This window comes from Vanacampus margaritifer, chromosome 19 (genome assembly GCF_051991255.1).
Source record: "Vanacampus margaritifer isolate UIUO_Vmar chromosome 19, RoL_Vmar_1.0, whole genome shotgun sequence".
Lineage (NCBI taxonomy): Eukaryota > Metazoa > Chordata > Actinopteri > Syngnathiformes > Syngnathidae > Vanacampus > Vanacampus margaritifer.
The window spans coordinates 14227347-14245006 of NC_135450.1; the positions used below are offsets into that span (position 1 = coordinate 14227347).

The 17660-nt window shown below is 41.8% G+C and overlaps 1 protein-coding gene across 3 annotated transcripts in view; it reads left to right on the forward strand.

The window, feature by feature from the left end:
- The window catches only part of map3k5 (mitogen-activated protein kinase kinase kinase 5), a 79209-nt gene that overhangs the window by 41333 nt on the left and 20216 nt on the right, over positions 1-17660 (forward strand). The window contains exons 1-7 of one of the 3 annotated variants that reach the window (XM_077551875.1): positions 644-1626; positions 10149-10288; positions 11195-11218; positions 13380-13573; positions 14056-14224; positions 14934-15040; positions 16524-16694. In XM_077551875.1, coding sequence (XP_077408001.1) covers positions 1173-1626; positions 10149-10288; positions 11195-11218; positions 13380-13573; positions 14056-14224; positions 14934-15040; positions 16524-16694 — 1259 coding nt within the window. In that variant the 5' untranslated portion in view covers positions 644-1172. Of the gene's footprint in view, positions 1-643; positions 1627-10148; positions 10289-11194; positions 11219-13379; positions 13574-14055; positions 14225-14933; positions 15041-16523; positions 16695-17660 lie in introns of those variants that run through there. The other 2 variants (XM_077551876.1, XM_077551877.1) reach the window with 2 other exon arrangements.

A 17660-nucleotide genomic window follows, 5' to 3' on the forward strand; every position in this document is an offset into this window, starting at 1 on the left:
TGGCATATTGTTTTCTACTGTAATAGCATAGATTTACCACCAGATGTCGCCCCCGAAACAGGAATGAAAATAAATAGCTGACAGAACCGGTTAAACACTAATTTACACATTTCAAATGATCAAGACAAAGTGCATCGAGTCATTGCTCATCCAACAATTTAGTTGTTATAAAATAGAGTTAAAAGGTGACCAATATAGCGCAATTTGGGAGTGCTCATATGGCCCGCAGGTTAAAGTAATTAAATAAAAATAAAACCTTTAGTAAATAAGCATATAATTTATTTGTTGCCTTAATTTAGTCCCCCACCCTAATTGATTAATTGAAGTATATTTATCGTTTATATTTATTTTTCATCATTGTTTCTTAATATCTAGTCAATTTTGTTATTTCTCCAAGAGTAATAAACAAGAAGTATTGGTAAAAAAAAAAAAAAAAAAAGAAAATACATATACCTTCAACTTTTTAAATTAAATAATTTAATTATCATCAAAACAGTACTAAAATATGTGCCTGAATTATTTTTTTTTATATTTTAACATAATAGTTAAAATAATTTAGCTAGTTTTTACAAATGTTTGTATCCTAATAAGTTGCTAAATTATCAATATTCCTTTCACTTGGCAGTTGGCCTGGCTGAGTTTGGCGACGCGTTGCTATGGCGACCGATCCAGTTGCGCTTTGCCTCTCGAGAGCCTCACACGTGGTTACCGTGTCTCCGCCCACACCCACGAGGCTTCCTGTCGTTAGCTCCGCCCACCTCGCTGCAAGTAGACGGAACAGAAGATAAACAGTAGAGACTGGGGCACGGTTCGACTACTGTACTGTATTGTGCGCGAAGGTCTACTTGGTGCACGACTTTTGACGTCGAGTCTCGTTTGCAGTCGCAGCTCTGCACAACTCTTGTGGATCTTGTCAGCAGCAGGAAGGAATGCACGGAGATGCCTGTTTTTCCGCTCCTTGTTGTTTTTGAGAGGACGCAGGCTGCAACGTTTGCAGCATGACTTTGCCTTGCGGCTAGTTGACGCGTGTTAAATAAACCCACGCGAGACTTGCTCGTCGTGCCAGCGCAGGTGTACCTCGCGCGGGTTCTCTCCATGGAGACCCCGCGGCCGCACTGCTCCTCTCATAACTCTCAATCCACGCGCTAAAGGACACCGGAGAGACACTGGAGATGAGTCAAGAGCAGGAGGGCATTTCCTTGCCCGTGCCTTGCTTCGGGGCTTGCCCCGCCAGAGCGGCTGATGTCGGCGGGGAGAGCACCGGCACCGGCGCCGGCACCGCCCGCGGAGGTGCTGCCGGAGCCTCGGGGGTTGCGGTTCCAGCGGCCGGGACTTTCTGGCAGGATAACGTGGTGGCGGGCGGCGGGGGGCACGTCGGCCACGCTTCCGGGACCTGTGCTATGGACGGCGGTGGTCTGCTGTCCACGGAGAAGTCGTGTAAAAGCAGGCCGGTGAGTGTCGCCTACGTGTTCAACAATGAGCCCAACCAGCAGAACAACGCCGAGTGCGTGGCCTTGCAATGCCTTAAGAACGCTTGTGAGACAGTTGGCAGCAAACTGGAGACCGTCCACTTCGGGAAGCTGGACTTTGGAGAGACGACTGTCCTGGACAAATTCTACAATGCAGGTAAGGACGGAAGTTTGCATTCCGCTGCTATGGTGATTTTGAATGTTTGGTGCAAGGGAATGTCGCGCCTCATGACTACATGCTGCTGGAATGCGCTCCATGACCAATCGAAAGTGTCAAAGGTCACACACCTGCATCACTTATTTCCGGGAAAGTGGAGGCCTGCAGGACATGTTGCTTCCGGGCTCAGCGGTCTGCTTTGCATGCCACTACTTGAGGCTGCAGCTCTCACTCACTCCTTTAGATCATGTTGTTGACTCGCGCTTGAACGCATGTGAAAATCAGTCATGCAAAAGTTCACCGTGTGATTGTGCTTTTGAAGTGTTGTGGGAGTCGCATAACTCACGCTAGCAAACTGTTTTGTGTGTGTGTGTGTGTGTGTGTGTGCTTCTCAATTATTATTTTTGTTACGCCCCACCCAAAATAAATTATTTTCTTTACTTGCAGCTCTCTGCCGCGAATATCATTCATCTATAAAATTGTTGTAAGTGCGCCTCTAAAGAGGAGCTAATACTCCGTGCACACTCTCTGACAAGGAGAGCGCCACTGCCACCTACTGTAGTGGATGTGCAATTACGCTTCTCATACATTTTAAAGGCATATTGTTTTGTGTAGTTAAAGGGGAAGTCAACCCAAAAAACTATTCTTGACAATAATGTTTTATGCAGCCCCATTAGTCTAAATATTGCGTTGTTTGTTTGTTTTCACAATAAAGTCCTGAATTTATTTTCATTCTTTTGTTTATGGAATATGAGTTAAGCAGCAAAATCCAACCGTTTTCATCAATATCAGAAGGAGGACATTTTTCAACTTGCTGTCGACTGAAGATGACATCACAGTTGCTCAGGTCTCAGGTAACAGCCAATCACAGCTCAGCTTCAGAAAACAGGTGAGCTGTGATTGGGTGTTGTCTGAGCCCTGAGGAACTGTGATGTCGTCGTCAGTCGACAGCAAGTGGCAAAATGGCCGCCCCCCTGAGATGGATATGCCTTATAACTCATATTCCACAAATGTCATATTAATCAGAATGTCATGTTTAGACTAGTGAGGTCACATATTATTGTCACAAAATGTTTAAGGTTGACTTCCCCTTTAACATGAAGGTCACAACATTTAATCTATGGTCATTTTACATATTTTATGAAACATGACGAGTTGGCATGATAAAGCCGCATATTTGCATTATTGTTATCTAATTTATGATTTACTGGCTTCATTATTAATTCATAGCTGTTGAGCAATTGATCTCGCTCTAAACTGGCCAAAGTGCCAATATAGTACTGTAAGTATCACTAAATAAAATATTAGCGGCACATTGAATGCAACAATACTATAACAGTCACTTCAGAACATTATTTTGCTGGCTATACAAACTCAGTAGTTATAACCGCCATCCCCCCCACCACCCCCCACCCCACTACTGTTTATCTTGCTCTGAACTTCAGTGGAAATGTTTCCCGGTTCACATGGGCGGGCCGAGGCATTTTTCCCAGAAACGCGCAGTATCTGCTCGCACACACTGTGGCCTCTTCCTGCACGTGCGTGCGCAGTGAGTAATTAAAGCTCGGCACAAAAAAAAAAAATCCCGCGGCAGGTTCCCCGGCCAAGCGGTAGCTGTGGGGTTGTCGCCGTCAAATGTAACAAGAAGGTGTCGGCCTTTTAACTATCTGGGTCACGTGGCGCTGTGGAAAAGAATGATTTGGGCTCGGAGATGGCAGGAGGAGGATGTACAAACCTTGAGCATATATGCACAAGAAAGTGGGAGCTGCACAGCTGTAAGAAAGATAAACTAGAGGGATGCCATGTTGTGTTTTGGCCTTCTCTTCTATGCAAATAAGATAACGATGGCTAGTTTGGTGTCAAAACTGTAGCTCCGACTTCATCCAGCCTCAATCGGTGTTTCAACATTCCAAGTTGCTGCCTTTGTGACTCTACACGCTCACTGAGAGAGCAAAGTTGGTTTAGAGTTTCATTTGCTCAAAGACAATGACATATTTTAGGCTTGTTGGACAAGTACAACGCCTTCTTGTTTTAAGTGACAAGCCGCTTTGTTGATAATAGCTATTGTACTTGTTTGACTCAAAATGTAGCACATCAATCATAGAAAACAAAAACTAAACTAGTTTGCTTTTGTGTAGGATGGATGTAACTATGAATCCACTCCTATCTCCTTCCTAATTCCTCTGTGGTTCGTAGCACAGTATGTTTTTCTTCGCTGCCACTTGCACTGTTGTCTTTCTTTGGGGCCCATGGCGAATAAAATTGGCGTGGAAAAATCTAAATGCACTCGCGAGTATGGGGAGCAACTCCGGGCGTATTCACAAATTTTCAGCGATTTTAAAAAAAAAAAAAAAAAAAAAAAAAAAAAAAAAAATAATAATAATAATAATAATAATAATAAAAAATAAAAAATAAATAAAGCAACACATGAATCTGGTCTGTTTTCACATTGTTCAAGTTTTTATGTGACCGTAATACCTTATCTTGCTCGCTGGCCGGCGTTAGCGGCTAATGGCTAGCCGCTAGCTAGCTGCTCTTCAGTTGCTTCACGATAGCTGTCCGACTTCTTTTCAAAGGCAGCCCCAATGGGCCTTAATGAATCTGCCTGGTACATTTGCAGTTCACAACCATCATTTTTTTTTTTTTTACAAAACAGGCTTAAAAATCCAGACTTTGAATTGTGAGGGACACGACTGACAGTTCAATTGAGCGCTGTGGCCGCAGAGGACCTTCTACTCGCGCTTCGTCAAACATGCCGCCCTCCTTGAAGTTTATTATCTTGTTAATTTCTTATTGTACAAAACAGTATTAATCATGACACGTGATCCTAATGAGGACAAGCGGTATTGAAACTTGATTGACGGCTGGTGCGCGTATCACCTATAATGACTGAATTAAAGAATGCATTGACTGCGTTATTAATCAGTTGCACGGCGAATATACTTAATATGTCTTGACATTGACATCTTATTCAATCTGCTCGTGCAAAGAATGTTGTCGGTGATTGTCCTTGGGGTGTTGGATCATTGCTCCGGCATATTGACTTTATCACTTGCATTGCACACATCATTACAAATATGTTGAAAGTCCCCCATTGTCTTGCGGTTACGTCATATCTGCAATTCCCAATTCAGCCTTTGGTTTTCATCCTGATCCAGACCAGAGTTCAACTTGAACCTTCAAAGTCTTAATGTTGTCAATTTAGTTACGACAAAATGACCTGTGCCTTTGTCCTCGTGATTGAACTTGGAACACTTTTAAGATTGTCCGGCACATTTCTTTCAGCCTCCCTTGCTGAAATCCCATCAGCTGCCCCCCCCCCCCCCCCCCCCCTGCTAAGTTGTTTATCCCCTCTTGTTGACTCTGCACGCTCAGTTGCGTGTCAGGTGAAAGAGCACAAGGTCACAACGAATTAGCCCTCGGGATAAACTCCTCCGCCATTACGGCTACGTGAGGGCGGGGCCGCTCTCTCACTGTCTCCTCACTCCAAAAAAGAACAGATTTCTTGCCTCAAGTTTAGAATCCAAATCTGACATCTTTACTGTAATGCATTTTTTTGCATTTCAACGTCAAATGTGATTGAAGTTTGTCAGACAAGCTGAACCTGTTCACAAGAGCAGCTTTCACTTGGTTAAAGCGCAGTTTCAATCCCCTGAGCGCTGCTCAGAAAAGGCCGGGGCAAGGAGCCAACAACGGCTTGCAGAAACGGTGCCGAGTGAAACTACTGAGTCATGATCGTGCAAATGATAAGGAAACAGCTCAGTGACTGGCATTGATACTCGACTTAAGAATTCAGGATGAAAGTGCATTTTAAAGATTTAAATCTTCACAGTTGTTTCTGGCTTTTAGCAGCATGCTGGTCATCTGAACTGCCGTCCTGTTCTCAGTACTCCTTCCCCTCCTCGGAACCAGGGCCAAGCAAAGTTGGCATCAAAAAATTCAAGGGGACTTGAGGTTTAAAAAAAATAAATAAAAAATGAGGCGACTGGTAGACTGGCCGCATTTCCTGCATCATATGATTTACTGTAGTTTTGTTTTGCACATGAAAGGAAGCATTTGTCTTTCATGTGTGGGCACAGCGTCTGAATGTCTAAATAAGCATTGTCTTCCTCCTAAGTCCATACTACCGTTTTCAGTGCAAAATGAATAGGTCATCCTTTTACAATCATGATTTAAAATGTAGATAATTTATGACTGACTAAATACCTTAGCATCTCAAGTGCTTGATGTGCAGGAAAGTCCACATTTTAAATAAATATGGCAGACGATCCGGTTAATTTAATCGTAGCAGTCTAAAGTGTGATCACGATTGAAATGGAATGAATTGCGCAGCTCTAGTTATTGCCATGTTAATGTTAAAGTAACAGTTGTTGATGGTTTCAAATGGGCTATGCTAATTTCTGCATATGTTAGCATCCATCTATCCATTTTCTTAACCGCTTGTCCTCACAAGGGTCGCGGGGGCGCTGGAGCCTATTCCAGCTGGCTTCGGGGAGTAGCCATCCTCTGCACTGGGAGGCGGCCCAAAAATAAAATCTATTTTTATTATTATTATTATTATTATTATTTTGTGAATCAGGATGATTACAATTTTAATCCAACAATCATATATTTAAAGGTTCCGTTTATTCAAAAATAATTCCTGTGCAAAATGTTCAGACAGCAATAATGTAAATCTGCACCCGTCAGACCACAAGATCACGGGGGTTCACGCTGGAGAGTTGAGTCCTATTTGTAAACAATAGCCACACTTGCAAACAATTTTTATGCTTTTGGACATTATTTCTGGTCTCCTCTTCTACCACGTTTTGTGTTGTGTTTGTTTTGTCATGTTTAATTTAATCGGAGCTAATTTTTTGTCTTAAATGTCCGACTCATGTCATATTATGTAGTTAGCTCGCTTCCCTCCACCCAAAAATGAGTTCGCAAACGGTTTTATTTTGAAATATGCCGGATCTACCTCGATGCCAACCCCTCGACTTCCTGTCCGGCTCATGTAATTTCTTCAGCTTCATAAAAATCCGCAAACTTAACATTCATAGTTTGTGCTTAAATGCTGCAAGTAAATAGTTGGTAGCTATTGTAAACATGTCTCGTAAACCACCCATCCAGCATTCGGCTACTCATGCTACTCACAAAAACATTTAGCCAATTTTCAACGATTCCATTTTTAAAATGACGATTTATCGAATTAATTCCATTTATTGCCTAACCCTATGTTAGCATTAGGCTAGCGGATTTCTGTTAGGCAAACAATAATGGAGTGATGCGGTAATATTTATAACAACAGCTAGTTTCTCATTTGGAGAACTGTTAACTTTCTGGCGAATTAACATTCAGATCGGGCAGAATACATAACATACAATTACCAGAGAAAAAAATGCCAACAAGGTAACACAGAAGTAAAAAACTGATGGTACCACGGCAAAATATGCTCAACAAAAATGATGCGTCCTGTTTTTGGCACGATTAGGGTCGGCACTATCCAATGGGTTATTAGTCGGAACTTTACGGTATGTTGACACATGAAGATCATGCAAAGATATCAGGATGACATTCCATGTGCAGAATCCTGGCGCGAGATCTCAAGTCACACAATTCCTGTCCTTAAGCGCGAGTCACAATGGCCTCTGTTCTTCCCGAAAGTCAAGCACTGATGCAAATACTTTTGCTCGTATTGAGGTCAAATTCTTTAGTCTGGTTTAAAGTTAGCGAGGGTCGAACTCTACTGCTGCTTTACACCCAGACGTCGTTCTCTGCACGAGGCGAAGGTGGTCGAGAGCACCACACCACACCTATTGCTTCTCCTCTTGGAAATTTGGCAGAGAACTTAAAACGTTTTGGGTTTTTTTTCCTGCAAAGAAAACTCCTTTTTTTTTGAGTGTGGGAAACAATTTCCAGTGGAGCACGGAGACAGTAAATCCTCTGTGTATTCAGGGTGGGACCGACTCCAGCGCAGTCTTCCCGCTGCTCTCACACTGACAATTCACCTCTTTCCCCACTAGCCTTCAGACTAAAACCCACAGCAGCAAATGACCGATGGCTCAATCTTTTACAGCGGTTCTCCCGGCAGTCTCCATGGTTACAACATCTTCTGCTGTGGCCCAATGTGCTTGATTATAATGTACTTCCGTCAAGCCCCGGCAAACTGCAGGCCCACACAATTGGTCCCACCTGAGTAAACACCGTCGACTTTACTGTTTGTAGTTTGTAGTATCCATACCTTATTTATATCATTTTTTTTCCCCTTTTGTCGTTCTTCATGTTTTCTTTTTGTTTTATCTAAGAAACTCGGGCGCTAATTAGCGAACCGCCAGGCTTCCCGTTCTGTGTCCCTCTGTTGCGCGTCATTTTTCTTGTCCGGGTTGTGATTGTGAAGAAAAATTCTTTGCATGTTTTTACATGATTGGTCGATGGATGGATGTGTCCAAAAAGATTTTCTTTGCATTCTCAGTTGCAAGTATACTGCAATCAACAACAGCCTCTCGTGCCAATTCCGATCATATTGTCAATCCCCCCCCCCCCCCCTCTTTTCTGGAGAGCTCAGTATTGTTCATTCGGTAATTTTACCGATTTGACATGTCATCATCATTGCTCTCCTTTATTTTTTTTATTTAAAAAAAATATATATATTATTTAATTATTATTATTATAATTTTTTTTTTTTTTTTTGTATGTGCGTGTGAGTGTATTCATTATTGTCAATTATATCCGCACTCTAACTGGAATGGTGGAACTATCCTACTGCATCGTATACTGAGGAGTTAGTCAACATCACAGTCACTGAATTTAGAACCTCTGGAGGCGTACGATCCCACTGAGCCACTCCTGGGAAAGGAAAAAAAAATCATCTGCAGGAGGCTTTGCACTGCTGAAAGCCGAAAGATATTGAATTATTTTGCCTGCTCTGTTTTGAACAAGAGGCGAGAAAATGTGTTTTGGGTAGACATCAGATCTGGAGTATTTCCTCGTATTTGTGCCTATTTATCTCATCTTAACATAGATTTTTTTATGACTTATTCAAGTGGCAGTGAGGGACAAACCGAGGCGAACGCGTGCAATCCGGTGCTTTGCGTCTCGTTTTAATGTCTGACAGGGCGGCTCAAGTTACCCCGCGTTCTTCTCTACACAGCTCCTCTATTCATGCCGCCATGTCGGCCGACACGGTGGCGAGCAATCAGACGCTTTGTTACATTGTTAAAATATCACAAAGTCATCTGATTACAGAATGTTGTGATTCTGCGCCACTAAACATGCACAAGCTTTATCTGCACGGACCGTTCTTTGTTCTCAAAACGTTGGCAATTGCACCTTTTACACAAATTACATCCTGTTATTAAAAATAATAACAAGATCTGTGGAGTAAATGCATCATGGAAGTGGAAGTAACAAGTGTCTGCGCAACCGAGTGGGTTGATGAGTGCTCGTACTTTGCCCGTTTCCACGTCACAATGACGAAGACGTCCGCCTGATGCGAGAGCGCCGACTGCTCGTCTGGAACACAAAACATCTCTTTGATGCACTTCATGACTGCACAAGTCAATTTGATCGATTAAACAAATATCAGAATGAACGCTTTAGCTTGCGCATATGTTTACAAAGCCGTATCTTTTGAGTTTAAAATAACTTACTTTAACCTCCAATGCTGTGCCCGTAAAGAACAAATGATATTTTTTCCCTCTTTGTTACCATTTTAAATCCATCTACCTTGCTATTAGCCTCACGCTAGCTAGCGCTAAGCGAGATTGTATCTCAGGGCTTGGCTTTTGTTTGTTGCTAGCATGGCGTTAGCTGGCCAAATATCTTGACGACAATGTTATGGTGCCTTCTGACTCGAATGGCAAAATTCTGATTCGACATTTGTTTTCCACGGCCATGCTCGGAAATGCGCTCTGTCAAAACTGTTAACCTCACTTTCAAGGCTGGGAACTCTCCACCCCTTCGCCAGCAGCTTTGAATCCTGCTGTCTTGACTGACACTTGGTAATATTTGCTCGTCTGACCTATTGATCCAGCACATAGGAATCCAGCTGGAGGGAATGTAGTACTGGGTGTATTTGTGTTCACTTACAACATTAAATAGATGGTTGATTGACCGTTAGTGTTTTTGAAGAGTCTCTGTTAGCGTTAGCGGTTAGCGTGCGTTGTGCTCGCTGACACCAGAATCAATAGTTAACAAAAACCCGCTGAATGTCAACTTCAATTTATTTAGCTATCTTGTTCCCGCTGAGAATTTCTAGCCATATAAAACTAGATAAGATATACAGCGGAACTTCAAAGGTCAAACATAATATGTCACAAGACGCTATTCCCATAGGAACTAATGGGAACAGAAACTTTTGTTCCAGGGTCAAACGGTCGCCACCATCATCTGAATAGTCTTTATTAACTGGGCAAACAATGTGCTAAATAGCATTTCAATGTTGTAAACTGACAGTAAAAAGAAAAAGAACCACTGGCTCTCAACTGATGCCACTGTGTAAAAAAATAAACAAATTAAAAGTACCCACTTGTCTCCATCAGACATCGCCGTCGTGGAGATGACGGACGCTTTCCGCCAACCGTCGCTCTTCTACCACCTGGGGGTCCGAGAGAGCTTCAGCATGGCCAACAACATCATCCTCTACTGTGACACCAATTCCGAGTCGCTCCAATCTCTGCAGGTACCGGCTCTCATCGCCGTTTTCACACCTACTTGGCGATTAAAGGCTATATTTGGGGCAAGGTTGGGTCAGCATGGGATAAACAGACTAATGTGTTTCTGTTCCAGCAACACACAAATGCACCATTAAATTGATGGAAGCGGATTAATTTTGGAAATATTTTAGAAAAGAAGTATACACTGACTCTTTTGTTTTTTGCCTAAAGGTAGCCAGACCTTGTTACACTAAATAACCATAATACCTTTTGTTAACACATCGATTTATTTATTTTTTTTGTAGTTTAAGTTCTTTGTATTTAGTCTGGATACTTCAATAACCTCCCACTGTCCCACATCACCAAAACACGATTATTAGGTTGAATAACCTGTTTTCTCCTTCTTTGTGTCATCTTCCCCCCCCCCCCCCCCCCCGGTAATGTTCCAGCTGCCGGCATATTAAGAGGCTATTGTGTCTTCAAATAAAATCATTTTCTAGCCTCATTGTAGAAGCAAGCAATATACAGTATTTTGATTTAAGAGGCTTGGAGAACATCAAGCTCTCATGCCAGATAAGTGAACAATACCTAGCAAAGCATTTTCTGAACATTGGGGTCAATGCATTATTTTTTTTTTTTGCCCTAAAAAAGTTCTTATTTATGATAATTGAGTATCCATGTGCACTTTGCTTTTAATCACATTTTAAATACAGTAGTCTCAATAAAAAAAAAATGTTTTGTGTAAAATGTCATTGTCCTCTTCTGCTTTATTTTATAGCTTTTTTTTTGTTTTGGGAGTGCCCATAATGCATTTCCCATCATCTAGTGTCTTTGGAAGACAATAAAAAGATGGCAATTTTTTTATTCCATTAATGCAAATAAAATGGTTTTGTTTGAATGTCTGAATGTATTTTTTTTCTGTCTTCCATCAGGAAATAATTTGCCAGAAGAACACTGTAAGTCATCTTTATTTTTTCCACCTATCACAAAGAGCATAATAGAACTTTTTATTTTTTTATTTTTTACAAACATATGTTTCATTGGTTTCAGTTAATGATGTTCCATACCACTTTTTTTCCCGGACAAATATTAGCATAGCATGTAACAGTTCCTCTAGTACTTTTGTTATATAAAAAAATGATTTAACACAATGACAAGCAAAATACAGATGATTTGCCAATGTGCCCAGGAGGACTTACTTGATTTTATTTTTTTTAGAATTTCCTTTTCCCGAAACACTTGATTTAAGTTGTAAATGAATCGTGTTGCATCCAAGCAGCCCCGAGCTTTGTTTCACATGACATCGAGGCATGCGATCCTCTTGATGGCGCGAATCTCACGCGCGGCTAAATATAGCGTGGGGACTTGGAATTGAAAGGCCGTCTCTGCCGAGACAATGATGTCATGGATCCCCGTCGCATTCCCCCGTGCGTCCGAGGTACATGGACGATGCCTTTCATTGCTTGGCGGCCACGCCTTCCTTTCACTTCCTTCACAGACAAACAATAGCATATTCAAAATGTCAGGAAGAGACACGCCCACCTTCCCCTGCACGCTCTTGTGCTTGCATTTAAAACAAATGTTGGACATTCCGTAGGCGTCCACTTAGAACGTCTTTGCATGCTTCTAAGGACGAATAGATGTGCTGCCACTTTATCTTGATTTTCCCCTGTCCGTAAACACCACATGCCTGCAGCCTAGGGAGAAGTTAAAACAAATAGAAGACGCCGCTACTCTCTCCGGCGAAACTATCCTAGTGTCTAGACTGAGCGCTAGAATGGCAACGCACAAACGCAGCAAATTCTTTCTTATTATCAGGTGAGCAGCAGGCAAGTTCCTCAAGTGGCACAGACCTCGCCACCCCTGGCCTGCTTACCCGCTGCCTGTTTTGGCTGCCGCTTATAAACGCTCGATTGTTTGTGGAGGCCTGAGTCCGAGCGTCACTTCATTTCCTTAAAAGTGTCCTAAAGTGGGTCATTAGCTCCGACTTCCTCCAGGTGGCCCCTTTTCAAAGGGTCATATTTGTTACTCATCTGGAACGTTAGTCGCAAGTGTCTATAAAAAAAATTTTTGCAAGTTACAAGATGTTCGTTATTTATTATAAAACTTATTCTATGGGAATCTATGTTGGACTTGGTTAAAAAAAAAATATTTACAATATGTTCTATGCAGCCCATCTAATCTAAACACATTCTGATTAATACTGCGTCTGTGGAATAAGAATTAAGCAGTAAAATCCACTAGTTTTGATGCATCACAGGGGGCGGCCATTTTGCCACTTCCGAACGTCCCATGACCAAAAGCTGAGCCGTGATTGGTCATTACTTGAGCCCTGAGCAACTATGAGATCATTTTCAGTCGACAATACAGTAAGTGGCAAAATGGTCGCCCCCCTGAGATGGATAAAAAAAAAAAAAACGGGTGGATTTTGCTGCTTAATTCATATTTCATAAACAAAAGAAGCACAATAAAGAACAACAACTCAGGACTCTTTTGTGAAATCCTCCTAGCTGACATACGACATATTATACCGTAATTCATTTCTGCTTCTGTTTAGCGAGTAGTTTTTATCTCCAGAATCCAGACACGTGATTTGCTGATTAAAGTTGGAACGTCTGTGAAAAAGTCGACTCTTATCACCCCAACCACTAATTTTTTGGCGTTAAATGAGCTAGCTGTGTCAGCTTAGCAATTAGCACGGCTTCTCCCGTCGTCTGACGTGTTGCTTATTCGCCACGGAGGCGATGATTACTGACTTTGGAGTGACTGTTCTGATGTGTTTCAGCCGCAGCAGTAGCGGCCGGTTGAAGCTCGTTGCTAGCTAACGGGTGCGGCGTACCCACGGTGGGTGAGGTTAGCAGCCTACCGAAGATTTTTGGAACATCGCGGCCGTTGATCCTCAGTTTGGTCTTTTAATGAGGCGTTAAATGCTAATTTTAAAAATCGTTTTTTTTTTAGCCTTGAGCAAAAAGTCAAATAGTTTTAATGCTTACATAAATCGGGAAACATCATAGGTGGGAGTAGATGTTACAGTAATGATAAACCTTTAGTGAGTAACAGAACGTCCAGTAACATCACGACTTTAGTTCCACAGCGCTGTTTGTCCTGTGCCCACAGACTTGCTCGGCCAACTACACCTTCATCCCGTACATGGTGACGCCACACAACAAAGTGTACTGCTGCGAGGGCAGCCTAATGAAAGGCCTCACCGAACTGATGCAGCCAAGCTTCGAGATGCTGCTGGGTCCGATTTGCATGCCCCTCCTGGACCGCTTCATCCAGCTCCTCAAGGTGTCGCAGGCCAGCTCGCAGTAAGTATCACAAAGAGGGCTGCGATGGTGTTGTTTTTTTGCCCCATTTTTCTGTGCAAGCCGTTCTTGTTGATGTCACTGTGACGACAGCTGTGAATTGAAGCGTTCAAGCATCCTGTTATGTGAGCTTTAGTAGCCGGGCCAAACAAAACTATCAAGGTCATCTTGACCCTGAGGTTTCAGGTGAGCACCGAATGAGAATCTTGAGAATGAAAATGGAGGGGCAAAGCTGTTCTTTTGAACAGGAAGTTCTTAATAGGCAAACATGAACTCATTTTTTACAATGGGCACAATGAACACATCAGATGATGCTTCCTTTCATGGGAGAAAAAAAAATCAAATTGAAAAAAATCAAAAGAAAAAATAGATTTGTATCACCGAAAACTGATCTACCACTTTAATGATTGATAACACAACTAAGCATGATCATGTAACACCTCGATATATATCAAATTCAATTCCCGCCTTCCCCTTCTCCACAGCCAGTATTTTCGTGAAACGATTCTGAGCGAGATTCGGAAAGCTCGGGAGTTCTACACCGGATCCGAGCTGGCCGCGGAGCTCGGCCGAATACAGCAGCGGCTCGACAACGTAGAGTGCCTCTCGGTGGACATCGTCATCAACCTGCTCCTGACGTATAGAGACATTCAGGTAATTGTCCCAAAAAATATATATATATATATATTTGCAGAGTCAGCATTTTTCGTACATTTTTTGCCTCTTGCATTTGTTTTTTTTAGGGGCGTCAAAATTAGTGTATTAATTTTGTGTTCATTTAAAGTTCCTTTATACATTTTTTTAAATGCGTGATTAATGGCCGCCCTTTACTTGGAAAGCCTGTACCGGCGAAATTTCGCAACACTTCCACGTCAAAATTTAACATTAATAATTTTTTTAATAATGCATTTATTTGTGGAGACTGGGGTCAAGTTGTGTTTAATAATCTTAAAAATGTGCAGAATTTCACAAGTTACACTTAATATGAAAAGAAAAATGCACTGAGCTGTTACCAATGTTTTACAAATGTAATTATGCCATCTAGTGGCAGAAAATGACCAACACAAATCAATATAACACTCATTTTTTTTTTACCTTTGCGTCTGCATTGCAATGCCACTTACTTCTCAGCTCCTCGTGCTGCACGCTCAGCCTCATCAATAATTCATGGAGACGGTGAGCGTCAATTTTGCACTGAATTATTAAGCACGCTTTGGGTAAAGTCAACGTAGAAAGAGGCAGCAAAAACATGATACGGGTCGCACAATTGTTCAAATGTTGCTCGCGGTGAAACAGATGATGTCTTCATTGTCTTTGGATGCCAAGTGGCTCATAAGCGTGTTTGTGTTTGTTTATTGTGTAGGACTACGAGTCCGTGGTGAAGCTGGTGGAGACTCTGGAGAAGCTGCCCACCTTTGACCTTGTGGCGCATCCACATGTGAAGTTCCACTATGCCTTTGCACTGAATAGGTGAGTTAGCAAAGTGTGCGCCATGTGGACAAACAGCCTTGGGCCACCTGGTTTAACTTCACTTAATTTCGAAAGGGTTCTCTTTTTTTATTGGGGGGGGGGGGGGTCTGACTGTGCGCTTCATTTCCTCCCTTCCTTAAACTGTCAGCAAAATAATGTGCAAGTGAAAGCAGCTGCACTCGTACTCATTTGCATGATGCAAGCAAACCGGAAGCCACTGTAAATTGTAAAGTACTGTATATATAATTAAGTTATTATTTGAATAATATATTGAAGATTCTGGTGTAAGGTTTTTGTAATTGTCTTATATGCATATCTATTGAAAAGACAAATGGGCTTTGAGCCCCCCCCCCACCCCACTCATGACTCGCTGCACCCTGTAGTTGTACTTGACAATTTGGCAGCACTTTAGCACTATTTCCGCAGGGTGCCAAGACAAAAACCGTGTTTTGGCTCTTACCGACTTGCCCTTTACAAGGAAGTGATGTTATGAATGATTGCGAGCTCAGAGCAGAACATTGGAGAGATACCGCGTCTACTGTTATTATTTCAAATTCCAGACAGCGATAAATGCAAAATGCAACTGCGGTATTAAGATTAATCTCTGAGGTACTAAGATCATACACACACAAAAAATCTAGTCATTTTCAAGTTAATGGGATTGATGAAATTCTGCAAATTGAACAACATGAAACAAAGACATGTTTACTGATCTGTGACCGATTAGCACAGATGCTAACCTTAACACAACATGAGCGGTGTCCAGGGTTCGTTCATCTATATAATATAGTCTGGCGTGTTTCACCGTATATAACCAAATATGCGTCTATAGTTAACTGTGGTGGGACTTAAAATAGCATGAAACAGACCCTTTAGATAATTTAAAAAAAAATGTAAAAAAAATATATATATTAATGATAATTTATCACACATATTTTTAAATAAATTTGAAAATGTATTTGAATGCTACATGATATGACACGATTTTTATTTATTTATTTTATATTTAATTGTCACCGATAAGATTTAGACAGGACTATAATTTATAAATATATTTCAGGATTTCAAATAAAATACTAGCGTGGCCACATTTCTGAGGGGGCTATAGCACTGCCTACCTCCGTTGTAGTGCCGCCCCTGGAGAGATTTTTTTTCTTCTTTAGATTCTTCCGTTTTTCTGTACGTGGCTCTCAGTGGAAAACGTCTGATTATTCCTGTTCTTTGCGATCTACTGTGTTTGACAAAAGTGCCGTATTCTTCTGCCGGTGGCTCAGATGATGCAATATGTTGGATGCTAGTGGAGGGTCAAATATTAGCTACAAGCTAACGTCTTGAGGCCAACCCTGATCGCTGCTCTTCATGCAGAATTTCTATAAGTTGCCAGCTCTGATAATAATAGTAAAAATGCAAATGATTGTTTGAAAGTAACAGCTAGGCTAGCACTTCATGCTGTTGTGCTTTTGTTTCGTTTTTATGCGCGCAGGCGGAACCAGCCGGGCGACAGACAGAAAGCCCTGGACATCATGCTGCCCCTAGTGGAGGCCGAGGAGCAGGTGGCCTCGGACATCTACTGCTTGGTGGGGCGGATCTACAAGGACATGTTCCTGGAATCGCATTTTGCAGACACGCAAAGCAGAGACAGCGGCACACACTGGTGAGTGAGACAACAAGGGCGTTTCATTCATTTCATCATTGGACAGTGACGCAATTATGCAGAATTGAGCACATTGTAATATTTGGGAACGTTGTTGACACAACGCAAGTCTCATTGAAAGAATTCGGGGCCAACTGAATGATTTAATATTTATTTGATTCATGTTTGTCTGTATCGTTGTTTTATTTATTTGTTTAATCATTTTACATTTGTTCACTGTATAGCAGATTTGGTGTCACTTGACATCGGGAAAAAATCCGACATAGGCATTAAATCGGAATTGAGCACTTTTTAGAGAAATTGTTGTAGCCTAAATCATTTGATTTTTGGGTGTTTTTTGTTTTATGCTTCAGGCCCAAGTAAGTTCTGGTTTTATTTTTGCTAATTCTAAATGATGGTGGAAGCGAAATGCTGATTATTATTCTTGCAGCTTCCTTTTTTGTAATTCTTCCTCTTTTTTTTCACCTCCACAATTGCTGCATGTGAAAAGTTTTATTAGCTTAAAATGTGTTATCCACTTAGCTCCGAGAAGTGCATCCGATGTTTGTGTTGTTTGAACTTCCGTGCGCCGCCAAACAATGAATCGCGGTATGGTGGGGGAAGACTGTAATTTGGAATAATTGCAAAGCATTTTGTACAAGCTGACGTGAGCTAACTCTGCAGTGGAGCGATGAATAAAACAACATGAAATTGTTGATTGCTGTCGAGTGCAAATTGCTTTCAGGTTCTCATATCACTTGACAAATTACGGCGGAGTCCCATCTGGCTGTTATTGGCCTGTCACGACCCAGCAGCGGTTCCTAATAACCTTCATTCCCTCAGATGCACATTATTACTCATTAGAAAAATGCTGCTGTCGTTTTGTGGCCCCCCGACTCAATATGGCTCTAATTGCGATTTCTAACTTGGAGTGTTTTTCACCGAGCTGCAGGAGCCGCGTAAAGTCATCTGTTATTTCACATCGGT